The 12,648-nt window shown below is 47.4% G+C and overlaps 1 protein-coding gene across 2 annotated transcripts; it reads left to right on the top strand.

Annotated features, from left to right (window-relative positions):
• The first annotated feature begins 1,727 nt into the window (after window positions 1-1,727).
• LOC125543810 (ATP-dependent Clp protease proteolytic subunit 3, chloroplastic-like) lies at window positions 1,728-10,140 on the top strand. Of its 2 annotated transcripts, none has more exons than XM_048707283.1 (3): window positions 1,728-1,939; window positions 9,425-9,520; window positions 9,606-10,140. In XM_048707283.1, exons 1-3 carry the CDS (start codon window positions 1,766-1,768, stop codon window positions 9,882-9,884), a joined length of 549 nt encoding a protein of 182 aa, XP_048563240.1. In that variant the 5' UTR covers window positions 1,728-1,765; the 3' UTR covers window positions 9,885-10,140. The 2 variants fall into 2 exon arrangements, with proteins under 2 accessions (XP_048563240.1, XP_048563241.1); XM_048707284.1 differs by lacking the exon at window positions 1,728-1,939 and adding an exon at window positions 9,091-9,352.
• The last annotated feature ends 2,508 nt before the right edge of the window (window positions 10,141-12,648 follow it).

Below are 12,648 nucleotides of genomic sequence, written 5' to 3'. Positions count from 1 at the left end.
CAAGCTTATCGTCTTGTTTGTCTCCTCGCTTGCGTCGCCATCGGCATCAACCGAGATTCATCCTTCCTTTTTAATAATAGCCCCAAGACATCCCACAATTCCTTCCTTTCAACTATGGAAATCCATAGTTCCTTCCTTTAATACCGTGAAAGACAGCCCACAATTCCGTTTAGCCTCAAGTCTATTCCCACTCTCCTTTCCCACTCTCCTTTTTAGGACGCCCTGCTCATATTGCAGGGAAGCTGCGGTCCTATAAACTGGTAGAATCCTGTCTAAAGCAGCGAGGTGGGATAATTGAACATGTAATATAGATGGCTCAGCTGGTTGCTGCAGCTCTCGACGACAATTGAGGTCCCGAGTTCGAACCCTGATGTTGGCCATTTTTTTGTGTGCCTGCGAAAAGGCCCATCCGTGGCCCATTAGAAAAGATTGACAATGCAACAATTTGAGGGCCCAGTGGCGCGCGATGTACGAAAAAGGTGGGGCGGATGGACGGACGAAAACACGGGCGAAATTATGGTGGTAAGAAGCAATAGCCCTTTTATTAGTAGGTATAGATGTGCTGAGATTACCCTTATACATTGTCAGGAGCAAAATGAAAATCTTTAAACCAGCAGCCAGGCAACCATAGCCACTGCTGTTGAAATAGAACACTGCAAGCTTACAACGAATTTCCAATCAAAGATGACAACATAGGTGAAGTATAAAATTTGTAGCACGCCTATTTGCTCTTAGCCTTCCAATCAATAACTGCCACCTCATCACTATGGTTTTCTCATCACCAAGTCATTTAGTCTCTCACGTAGCAGTAACACAAGCTCCTGCCACCTCTCTATCATGGCAAACTGGCAACATCCAAGCCATGGTGTCAATACACCTGTATCAACTCAGGATATTTTTATCAACTCCATTGACCCAGCTGACCATTTCTTTCATGGGCACCAACTTGCGGATAAAGAAATAATCTTATGGATCAACTCTTTCCCTATATGTGAGTAAAAATACATTGCAATTTGCATCATCGCTGCCCCTTCCCCCTTCCGATTCATCCATCAGTCAGCTAATGTCAGCATCCACCATATCCTGCATGTCTTGCAAGTGGCTGATGGCTCACATTTATTGCTGGATGCATCATCCTTTGACTACCCTTCCTTTTGCTCCCAGGAAATTCAAGTACAGAACCAACCAATCAGTCAGTACACACAGGTTCTGCCATAGTAGTACATGGCGTGATCACCGCCAGCTGATGGTCTCTATTGGGCGTACTTTGGCGCTGGCTCGAGGATGTCTCCAAGGCCTCGTCGAAGTGGCCATCACTAGCTGCAGAGGTGCCAAGATGCCAATACATTTAAAGCATGTCCTGAAACATCAGAGCACATGACTTGTTTACCAGAATGTCAAGTGCAGTTGCTAAACAGCATCACAACTTTTAGGCTGTTTATAGAAAGCTCAGCGTCTCCGCACGGTTCCTTGAAGCTAACCATTTCGACTTATTTGATCGAAATCTTGCTAGCTCAGTGAGCTTTCTTTATCTGTTTAGTTCAGCTTGTCTTAGCCTACCTTCTGTACATGGATTTTTTTTTTCTAGTTCAAAGTTTCTTGGCCTTCCTTTTGTATGACGTTAGAGTGTCTTAGCCTGCCTTAACAGTTAAACCGACTGAAATTACAACTCGTTGATAACTTCTGTAACCATTTCCCAAATTTCTGTCTTTTCTAATTGATGTTGTATGCTCTAGTATAACTTCTGCCACATCAATTACCAGGAATGGGGATTTATGATGCCATGAAATTTTGCAAGGCTGATATCTCAACTGTTTGCTTTGGATTGGCGGCTTCCATGGGTGCATTTTTGTTAGCTGCTGGGACAAAGGGAAAGAGATTTTGCATGCCAAATGCGAGAATTATGATCCATCAGCCATCAGGGGGAGCTGGTGGGAAGGTAGGATTTCCTAATGTAGTTCATTTTTGCAAATAGTTAGTGATGGAATCATGAATTAGCTTGCTAAAAAATCATATGTATGTTTTTTGATTAATGGATGTAGTGTCGTATTATCAAACAGCTTATGTTGAAGTCTGGAAACTAAAATGGCCCAGTACCGATTGAACTAACAAACCTTATTTCTGATACAGTACCTTGACTGTTTCGTGAGGTGTCAAATTTGTGGGGGCATAATCCGTGCATTCCTTATGTGCTTTCAATATATAATAAATTTTAAAAAATATACACTACAATGTGATGTGACTGAGGCAAACAAGTGTGATTTCAAAGTTAAATTCTTCGAGGTAGATGTGCCAAGAAGAAAATTATGATCAGTTTGTGTGATATAGAGGGCTATGATCAAAGTTAAACTCTTCGAGGCAGCAGCTTGGTCTGCAAGTGCTCCTCGGCCACAACGCTGCCGCTCCACGTAGCGGTCTCCTCTTCTTCGAGGCTGTCAGAGCAGAATAAGTGTTAGTCATTCACGATTAATACATAAAATATCAAACAAGAGGCAAGGTACTTACGCGATGCCTTGGGCGGGTTAAAGCCCAACCTCTACCTCCTTTTCAGAGTGGAGGAGGGCTTTGTCAGCCTGGCACAGCCCGCAGGCTCACCTCCGGCCGCCGTAGAGTGGCTTTGCAGGGACGCTTGGCGGATGGGGACAGCCTCCATGGGTTCCTCGATGCGGATCCCATAGTAGGCTTCCTCTTGTGCGCATTGATAGGTGGGGCCGCCTTCCCTTCGCCAGCCGCGCTAGCGGTAGTTTTCCTCGAAGACTATTCATGACGCCGCCTTCCTAGCACCACTGTTGGACTCGACTTCACCGCCGCCTGCGCCAGCATAGCTTGATGCATGACCGGGGTGGTGCAACATAGCACGAGTCGGCAGTGGAGGGTCAGAGGCAAGACCTTCGAAAGTCCAAGGGAGTAAAAACCAAGTCAGAGTTTGATGGAGGAAGCAAAAATCAATCGAAGGAAAAAATACTTGCCTATTGGCGGTGGATTGACTGTGTTGAACCCATGACGTCCCTCACCGAGCACGTAGAGGTGGTCGTGGTCCTCCTTGGGGATCTCCAAGAAGTTAGCGATCCTAGCTTTGACGGCCTCCTTGTCCGTAGGAGTGCTGATCATTGTATTAGGGTCTTCCTAACTAGGATATTTTGGTATGCAGTCGTACCTGACCCTTAGGGGCCGGATTCGGCGACACAGAAATGCCATTAGGAGTGTATACACGGTCACTCCCTCTTTTAGCCGCTTGATCTTGAGGAGTACCTTGGTCGCTGGCTTCTCGACAAGTAGTCCCTTGGCTCCGAAGGAGTCATGGTGAACTTTGGCAGACTTGGAGTCCCATTGGCGATGTAGAACCAGGTGGCCCGCCAATTCTTCACCGACTTGTTCACAGTATACTCCAAAATACTCTATCTTGATGTCTGTCTTGTCCCCTAGATCCAACCGGATCTGGAAGATAGCGCCATCACAAACGTTCGTCTTGCCCACTTGGGGCTGCGGCTTCACGCAGGCGCGCCAAAAGTTGAAGTGGGGGCGGATGCTGATGAGGCACTTGCAAGACGTGATGAAGATCGCCACATGGAGGATCGAGCTGAGGTTGAGATTGTGCAGCTCCAACACGTTGAAGAAGGGCAGCCCCCGCAAGTTGTGCACGGGCTACGAATGGTCATAGACGGTGGTTGCGGTGGAGAAGCCGCCTCGTCGGGGCGAGGTGCCGAAGCAGCAATTCCTTGTGCAGAGTGCCGTAGGGTCAAAATCGCCAGCAATAGAAGCCTGGTGGAGGTCAACATCGTGGATGCTCACGGTGGACTCCTTGAAGTTCGACGCCATGAAGTCCAGAAGGTCGAGTGTCTCCCACGGGATAACTTCCTCCTTGCAGTCCCAAAGCGGCTCCTTGATTTGGAACTCGAATTGCTCCTCGCCCTTGCTGCAGCGCATCTGAGCGGAGCAAGAGTTGGGTGGTGAGAGCGCGGGATTTGGTGGAAGCCAAAATCTCGAAGCTTGCTAATGCAGTGCGAGGAAGACCCATGCAAGAGCAATGGAGCGCGGTAAAAGGTAAAAATCCCCTCTTTGTTATCCATGACCAAAGACATTGAAGCGTCTGTCACCGATTGTTTGCCATGTGCCCCACTATTTCTCCGAAACATCCCATGACGTGCGAAGATCGAGGAGGTTAATGGGCATGCATGGCAACCGCTGACGTCACACACAATTGGCATGTCTCTTGGTGCTCCTTTGACCAACATTGACTTGTTTCAATTAGACCTGGTGACTCTTAGAGCTCCCGTTTGCTTGGAACGGGCTTAGACCAGTTCAATCTATTCAAGCCCGACCCTGGGGCGTCACGCGCCGTCGTTCGCTTTGATTGAACTTGGACTAACGGAGCACCTTTGGCGGGGACATAGATGCCAGTGCATCACCCTGACGACAATTAGTTCGCCAGAGCAACAACTCTGATAAAACGCAGATTTCAAAGTTGAGCTCTAATAGCTATGCAAATTTCAGGGCACCCTAATGGTGGTTAAATCGCCAGAGCCTCGCTCCGATGACGTCAAACTTTCGGAGCGTAGCTCTAAAGGTACGAGAATAGCTCTGCCTGTTCGGAAAACCATTGGTGGCAACCCACCAAGGGTTCTACAACAGTCTTGGAAAGCTCTCCTGTGAAGGGAATCCATAGTGTCTGCTCCCCTACGAGCGAAAGGTCAGACGACAACAAATTTGACCAAGAAGCATTTTGACTTCAATTTTTGGTTAGGATGAGAGTTCTTAGGTTATCCCTCCCATAGGCTCTTGCTAGCAACATGACCGACTCCTACGCTAGATACCTTGCAGGAGTTCTGTCTGAATTCATGGCGTGCTCAGGATAATTGGTGAGAATAAAGTCAGACGATTAACTTGTTACTCACATAACGGCCGCGGGCTTCTTCGTCCGAGGATAGAGGTTGTTTAGACCTATGAATTACTAATCATCTTATTTCATGAACTTCTTGAGCTCATCAAGGCTAGTCTGCCGATCGACGACAAGGCGCAGGCGCGCTCAGTCCGAAAACGATTCTAAACCTTAGTTTAGATGAAGTATCAACAACTGAGATCTTGAAGAGCTTTGGGGCTACTGACAATTCCATGCCCCAGAGGACAGAAGAAGCCCAACAACCACAGGGTGCCCCAACTTTATTCCTTGGACTCCTCTGGCAATACAGGGCGCATCGCCACCTTGGTGGGCAAGACAAGAACTTTGCTACGTATCTAGCTAGTTCTTCTGTATTTAGGCATATACTAACCGACTTGGGAATCCTATCAACCTAGCCACGACATATAAGGCGTGGCAGTTACCCCCCCCCCCCCCCCCCCATACAAACCCTAGTTCTCATGCGAGGCGAGATCATCAATACAGACAAGCAAGAAGTAGAATATTACCTCGACCGAAGGGCGTGAACTTGGGTAAATCTTCCTCATGTGCACCATCCGGATCTCCGACACCAGCGCTACCCCTAGATGGATATTGTCAGGAAAATACCAGGACAAGATCGGACTTTGACAACGCTCGGTGTTGTGTTACCTCTTGGGCGCATTGGCTCGGAGCCGGATCCGGCTGATGGGTCCAATAGTTTGAGGCTGCTTTGTTGGCGTCATCTAGCAAAGATGGAGTTGAGCGACTTGTGTGGCAATGATGGTGGTGACGAGCGGAATTGGGTCGCGGTATGACCTCTGTCGTTGATCGCTTGTTGGTCTTTTGGGTTGTCCGTGCAATGTTCTTGTCGTGTAGCGGTGAAGTCAGAGCTACAGGTGTTGCGGGCAGCATTGCGGCAACTATGCCTCGAGAAAGGCGGTTTTCTTGTATGACGGTCTCCAGCACAAAGTTTGCAGTTTTCTGATACGAGGCTCATCGTTGAAGTCGGAGCTGCCTTGTCCTCGACGTGTTGAGTCCTATCACTAGTGTTTGTGGCCTGTTGATTGTTTTTTCTTAGTACGGCTTCACACAGTTGTTGTTGTCGGTAACAAAGTTTGAGTCACTTGCTCAAGGAGTGATGATGATGTGTGCTATCTTAGTGGTATTTCTATCCTCGATGGTGTGTATGTGCTGTTTCTGTTGTGTGCTCGGTCGGCTGATGGTGTCCTTGAGACTGTCATGTTCCGTGACGCTCAGCGAGGGCGGGTGTATCGGTTTTAGCCTTGTTTTGGTAATTAACTACGGTCATCTTCATGTACACCTCAACATCTCCCCAAGCCCCAAGTAGACCTAGCATGAGAGCTCATGCATGTGCCATTGCATATCAGCTCAATTGAGCTTGGCATGAATATCCATTGGACTTGGTTACTACCTCATTGTGGAACCACGTGTGTCTTTAGGTACGTGGACGACCCCCGCCAAGGATCTAAGGAACCTCACGAAGTCCGAGAAGAGGAGCTAGAAGGGCACATGGAAGGAGGAGCCCAACAACTGGAAGAAGAAGCGACGCACAGACGACCCCGTGTGCACGACCCCTCTGGACCCCGTGCGCACGAGCTATCCAGAGACTTTCCGGATACCCCGTGCGCACGGCCCCCCTAGACCCCATGCGCACAGGCACCCGCTGGAGCTGCTGACCTCTCTGTGCGCACGGGCCTGTACTGTGCACACGGGACCCCGTGTCCACGGGGGTACTTTAGCTCGTGCGCATGGGCCTGCCCGTGAGCTGAACGGGGAATGCCCCTTTTACCCTTCCACTTTGTCCCTCACCTCCAGCCACCTATATATTCCGTACCTAGGTCATTTGTTAGGGTTAGCAAAGGATATGATATAATTTAGAGAGAGCTTTGCTCATCTACCTCTTCCTTGGATCAAGACCTCCTAAGGGAGAAGGATCCCCATCATAGGATCATCAAGACCTCCTATGGGAGAAGGATCTCTCTAGATCATCAAGACCTCATGTCCTCTTGGATTTGGGATGAACCTTACCATGTATCCTTGTTCCCTTTGATTGTTCATGTACCTCATGGATCTTATGTGTTTGTTAATCTAGTTGATGTGTGGTTGTGCTTGTTCTTGAGTGTTCCTCTTGTGATTTCTCCACATTCCTCCCTGTGTTCTTCGTGGATTTCCCCTCCAATTCGTGAAATATCACCAATTAGGGTCTCCACCCTGCATCATCTTGGATCAGAGCTTAGGTTCTCGCAAATTTGGAGTCTACCTCCTTCATTTTGTAGCCTAATTTTGTTTGTTTTTGTCCCAATTTGAAAATCCCCACCAAAAATAGTCTCACCAATTTTTTTGCCATTTGTTGGTTCTTGTGAGATTTTGTTGTGTTTGATCCACAATTTTGTTGTTTGGCAAGTAGATCTTGGCCTTCCCCATCTCCCTACCATGAAATTCACCCCCAAAATTTCTTTTCCCCTTCAAATCTGTGGTTCAAATCGTGAAATTTAAGCCACCCCTATGCCCACGGCCCCCGAAAAGTCTCTGGACACCCTGTGCGCACGACCCCCCCAGTTGGCACCGCTTCATCGTTTCGGTCATAACTTTCACATCGGGAGTCCGATTTCGTCTTCTTTAGCTCGTTGCATAGCTATTGACATCTACCTTCAATTTAGATAGGTTCCACCACCATTTGACTCCATCAAAATTTTGCCATTTTGCCATCTTTGTTTCCTTTTCGCATACACCACCCACCATACTCTTCGACCACCTTAACCTAATTTTGACCCATTTTGTTGGCAACTCCCACTTGACCCTAATATTGAGTGATCGCTAGGGGAGAGCTCCCATGTGACGATTAGTTCGCCCTGGGAGCAGCTCCCAGCGACCATTTCTGGTCGTTCGCCAGGGTAGGGTGTCAGGGTGACCCTGAGACACATAAGGCCCATTTAAGTGTTTTTTCTAAACTGCCACGTTAAACTTTGAAATAAAAAAATGTCGAGTGATCTAGATATTTTCGGCCATGCTAAACTTTAAAACTGCCATCCTTTATATAAAAAATGTCATATGAACAAAAAAAATGCACAAATTTGTAAAAATGCCATGCTCTGAATAAATATTGAAAATTGCCGTGCTACTTTATAAAACTGACATCCTCTAGAGAAAATATTTTATCTGGATAAGCCCCCAAAAAAACCTGCCATGCAATAAAAAAATGCCATGCCCCTTGTTAATAAGAAAACTGCCATATTATTAGTAATAAAAATGACATGCTCTTAATCATAAAAATTTCATGTTACTAATTATTAAAATGCCATGCTCTTAATAAAAATTTTCATGGGTGCATTGAAAAAGACATGGAAATTGCCATGCTACATATAATAAAAATGCACATGGCAAGTTTAGGGGGAAAAATCACCTCTAAAAATAAAGGATTTTTGTTCTTTCAAACAATGGGAAATTTAGGGATTTTTTTCTTTTTCAAATAAAAAATGAATATAAAAACAAAATAACTTGAATACATAAAAGGTGTTTGAGCGCAAAGTGTTCACAAACACCTCTGTAGCCCAACTAGTGAGTGCGCGTAGCTATACTGCAGGAGGGCATGAGTTCGATCCGCACTTTTTTTGAAGAAAAAAAGTAAAAAGGTCGTTCGCCAGGAGAGCAGTTGCAGTGAACTCTTTTAGGGAGCTGACGTGGTGTCAAATTTGCGCCAAGATCCGTGTGGCCAAATCAGATGGCAGGAAGGGTGTTCGCCAGCATCAGCCTCCAGGTGAACGTTCGCCAAATAGCATTTCCGTTAATACAAACTCATTGAAAAAATAAATAGATTTCAGTGTAAACTTGTCTCCAGAAAGTAAATTGAAGTTTTTCATAACCATGCATTACTTTTTGAAGACGATGCACTAGAACCCTACCTAGATGTAGGATGTGCAATATACTTGATAAATACACCCTGAAGCACCTAAATTTATCATTTTGTACTCCATATAGACCGCCGGAGAGGCCCAATACAAACACACTACGCATTACATTGATTCTTATCCTTTATCAGTGTGCACATGTTATAATCCAATTTGCTTCTGGCTAAGATTAGTGAAACAGTTTCATATTAGCCAGTGGTTGGTCTTATGCACATGCAGGTTCCTTAGACCAGTGGTTAGTGATCTACTATCCTGGTAAAGTATGGAGAATATCGATAATATGCTATCTTTATTCATCATTCAAGTTGTTCGCTGTTCCTCAAATGATGTTTTATTTTGTAAGTTCTGAGATGGGAGGCCTAGTGTGAGCAACGTATAGCACACTTGAGATGAAATTGGTGGAAAAAGTGAGACTTGAAAGTATTAGTTACAACGTGCCATTATACTTCCTAGTATCTGAACAAGACTGCCAGATGGCCTACATTTTAGAAATCAGGCTGGGGTATCTTCATTTCTGACTAGCATGCAAGTGCTATCCTGGCAGGTGATCCTGATCTGCAAGTTCACAGCCATTCTTTCTTCAAAAGCGTAATATGTTGATTCATGCATGTGGCAGGCCACAGAGATGGGATTGCAGATAACAGAAATGCTCTATGAGAAGATAAAGATCAACAAGATAATGTCAAGGATCACTGGAAAGCCTGAAGAGCAGGTAGTCCTCCAGAACTTGTTGCCCATGCTTTTGCCTATCCAACAGCAACAGAAAACTGCATTGTGCTGATTGCTGTTTCTTGTAGATTGACGAGGACACGAAGTTTGACTGTTTCATGAGTCCTTGGGAGGCCAAGGATTATGGAATAATTGACAGCATTATAGATGAGGGGAAACTTGGATTGGTAGCTCCTGTATCGGGAGCTGTGCCACCCCCAAAATCACGTGTGTGGTACTTGTGGAACGCTTCAGGACCAACTAGAAAAATAATGAAAAATCTACCTTCAGAGGAAAAGCTCATTCGAAATGGCAATGGCAGTGTAAGTGGAGCTGATGGAATGCTGAAGGAGGCCTCATCAACTTGAGATATGTCTACCAGCTTACAGCATCACCATGGGTTTAGGATCAAAGATGTGGCTTGCTATACAGGCCAGATCATACAATGTGCAATTTTCAGGGTGCAGGTCTGTATGCCTTGCCGGTACTCGAAGATTGGCTGTAGTGCTGTTTGTATGCTGTATTGTATTATTTTTCCTGTATACGGTTGATTTTTTTTGATCTTGCAGTGCAACCATCATTTTGCAGGAGAATATAGGCCTTGTTTGTTTGGGGTTTTGCTTCTGCTTTTGTAGCTTTTCCATTTTGGCCATAGAAGCTCCTAAATAGGTGCTTTTGGAGCTTATTTGGCTCAAGCCAAAAAAGCTCGAAAAACACCTATTTAGGAGCTTCTATGGCTTTTTTTGGCAAAGTGGAAAAGCTGCAAAAGCAAAAGCAAAAGCCAAAACAAACAGGTAGCACCCCTTGCTTATTTTGCGCCCTTGATGTATACTTGTTTTTGTCATGGGGTACACGTGCATCTCTGGCAGATCCTGTAATTCGCGGTACCGCAATTTTTGTTTAATGGCTACTGTAAAACCATTTTGCGGTACCGCGGAAGGCATGGCAGAGCGGATCCTTCTTACCATACTGCATAATTCACACATAGTAGATAAACATAGTTCTCGCCACCACAGTTCACTGGAAGTTCATCGCACAAACATAAACGTAGTACATAACCTAATCTAAACTGCTCTAGTCCTTGACATGGAGATGAAACTCCATTGTGGAGTTGGAGAGAACGAAGGGGAGCTCGATCTCCTTATTGCCTCGAGCCATGCGGCGGCACCTTTTGCCGCCGTGACTGCCTCATTCGCCTCGGCGAGCTCATGCTGCGGAAGCGCTTGGTGGTCGGCCAAAGGATATCGTCAAGGCGGTTGAACTCCCTCCACGCCCTCTTGACAACCATTGCATGCTTGGTGGTCGGCCAAAGGATGTCGTCGAGGCGGTTGAACTCCCTCCACGTCCTCTGACCGCCATTGCAGGAGAGGGCGCATTACTCCCTCGCCTGCACGCGGTGCCATTCCTCAATCGGGGAGCGTTGAAGCTCTCGGCCTCATCGTCGTGGCAGGCTTGCTTGTGCGGCAGCGAGGCGTCGAGGCCATCTCGGGCGTGGTATTCCCCTCTTGCACGTTGGCTGGATGAAGCTCCTGGTCTCGTTGTTGTGGTGGGCTTGCTTGTGTGGTGGCGAGCCACCGCGGCCCCCTCGGCCACCACGCCGGCGTCCTCCGCTCAACATCGAGGTGGTCGCAGAGGGGTTGTGCGCGCGGAAATCGTCGACCGAAGTTGGTGGATTTGGCGCCAGAAAGAGAGAGAGAGGGATGGAGGGAGGGATGGAGGGAGGGAGATGGAGAGAGAGACCCCAAGGCCGATCTTTCACGATTTGGAGAGGATCCTACGAAGAACATGAGAGGAAAACACAAAAGAAAGACACTCAAATCAACGAGAACAATCACACATGTGCTAGATCCATGAACATAAAGAATGATACAAGATCCAAACGCAACAAAGGACGATACAAGAGGTGGTAGTTCTTCTCCGTGAGGAGGTCTTGAGGGGTCTTCCCGTGAGGGGTCTTCAATCCACTTGGGGGATCTTCTCCGTAGAGGCCGCGGTCTTCGAAGGAGAAAGTATCGAGTGGATGAGCAAAGCTCTATCTCCAAAAATGAGCTATCACATTGCTAACCTTAGAAAGGTGGAGGTGGAGTTGTTTATATAGGCTAGGGGGACGAAGGGGTACATGGGCTTCGGCCCAAAACGCACACGCAGGTGGTTGTCCGGATGATCTGGATGGTGGCCTAGATGATCCGGGTGTCAGGAGTCCGGATGATCCGGGTAGCCGCCCTAATTGTCCGGATGTGTCATAGCCGTCGAGGGGGGGGGGGGGGGGGGGGGGGGGTCCGGATGACCGGGAGTTGGTCCGGACGTCCGGATGGTTTCGGATGATCCGGGCGTCGGTCCAGATCGCCCAGCTTCGCGGGGAGGCTTGCTGGTCTCGGGTGCCACTTATCCGGATCATTCGGGCCGGGGTCCGGATCGTCCGGGCTGAGGCGGGATCATCCGGACGACGGTTCGAATCGTCTGGGCAAGTGCAGACTTGGTCGTTTTCTTCTCCGTCTTCGCGTATGTCTTTCTCCTTCGATCCTCGTTGCTCCTTAGCTTCTCCATGGCTAAGTCCTTGGTACCTGAGTATGCATAGTGTCTCCGTTTGAGGTAGTGGCCATGTCTCATGTGCATCGAAGGGGGATTGCGAGAGAAGAGATGCCACCTTGGTTTCGAGAGTTCTTGCACGTGCATGAGTCATAGGTCCACTTGGCACTTGGTGAGACGATGGTAGGTCCACGGGGATGACCTTGGGATGCTCTGCATCATCTCCCGCCCTTGGGAAAGATCCGACCTCGGATCGAAATCCTCATCACCATGGTAGGGAGAGAGATCCTTGACGTTGAAGATATCACTCACGTTGTACTTGTCGCGTGGAATGTCGATCTTGTAGGCGTTGTTGTAGCGTTTGAGCACCTTGAAGGGTCCATCATCTCTAGGTAGAAGCTTTGGCTTGTGTTCTGATGCGGAGCATCCCATGTTCATCCCCATGTACACTCCGACTACTCTCCAAACCCCAAGAGGACATACGACGAGACCTCGAAGATATGACATCGGACACAAGGTGAACTCGCTCCTCTCCGAATCGTCACTTTCCACATATGAGACATGGCTACTACCTCAAACATGTGTGTTATGCATGACCAGGAA

The sequence above is a fragment of the Triticum urartu genome, chromosome 3, assembly GCF_003073215.2.
Source record: "Triticum urartu cultivar G1812 chromosome 3, Tu2.1, whole genome shotgun sequence".
Taxonomy (NCBI): Eukaryota; Viridiplantae; Streptophyta; class Magnoliopsida; order Poales; family Poaceae; genus Triticum; species Triticum urartu.
This window is presented reverse-complemented; position numbering and strand designations above follow the sequence as displayed.

Coding starts and splice junctions, on each gene's coding strand:
- LOC125543810 (XM_048707283.1), top strand. CDS start 1,766: ATGGGGATTTATGATGCCATGAAATTTTGCAAGGCTGATATCTCAACT. Junction 1,940..9,424: donor CAGGGGGAGCTGGTGGGAAG/GTAGGATTTCCT, acceptor TGCATGTGGCAG/GCCACAGAGATGGGATTGCA. Junction 9,521..9,605: donor CTGGAAAGCCTGAAGAGCAG/GTAGTCCTCCAG, acceptor TGTTTCTTGTAG/ATTGACGAGGACACGAAGTT.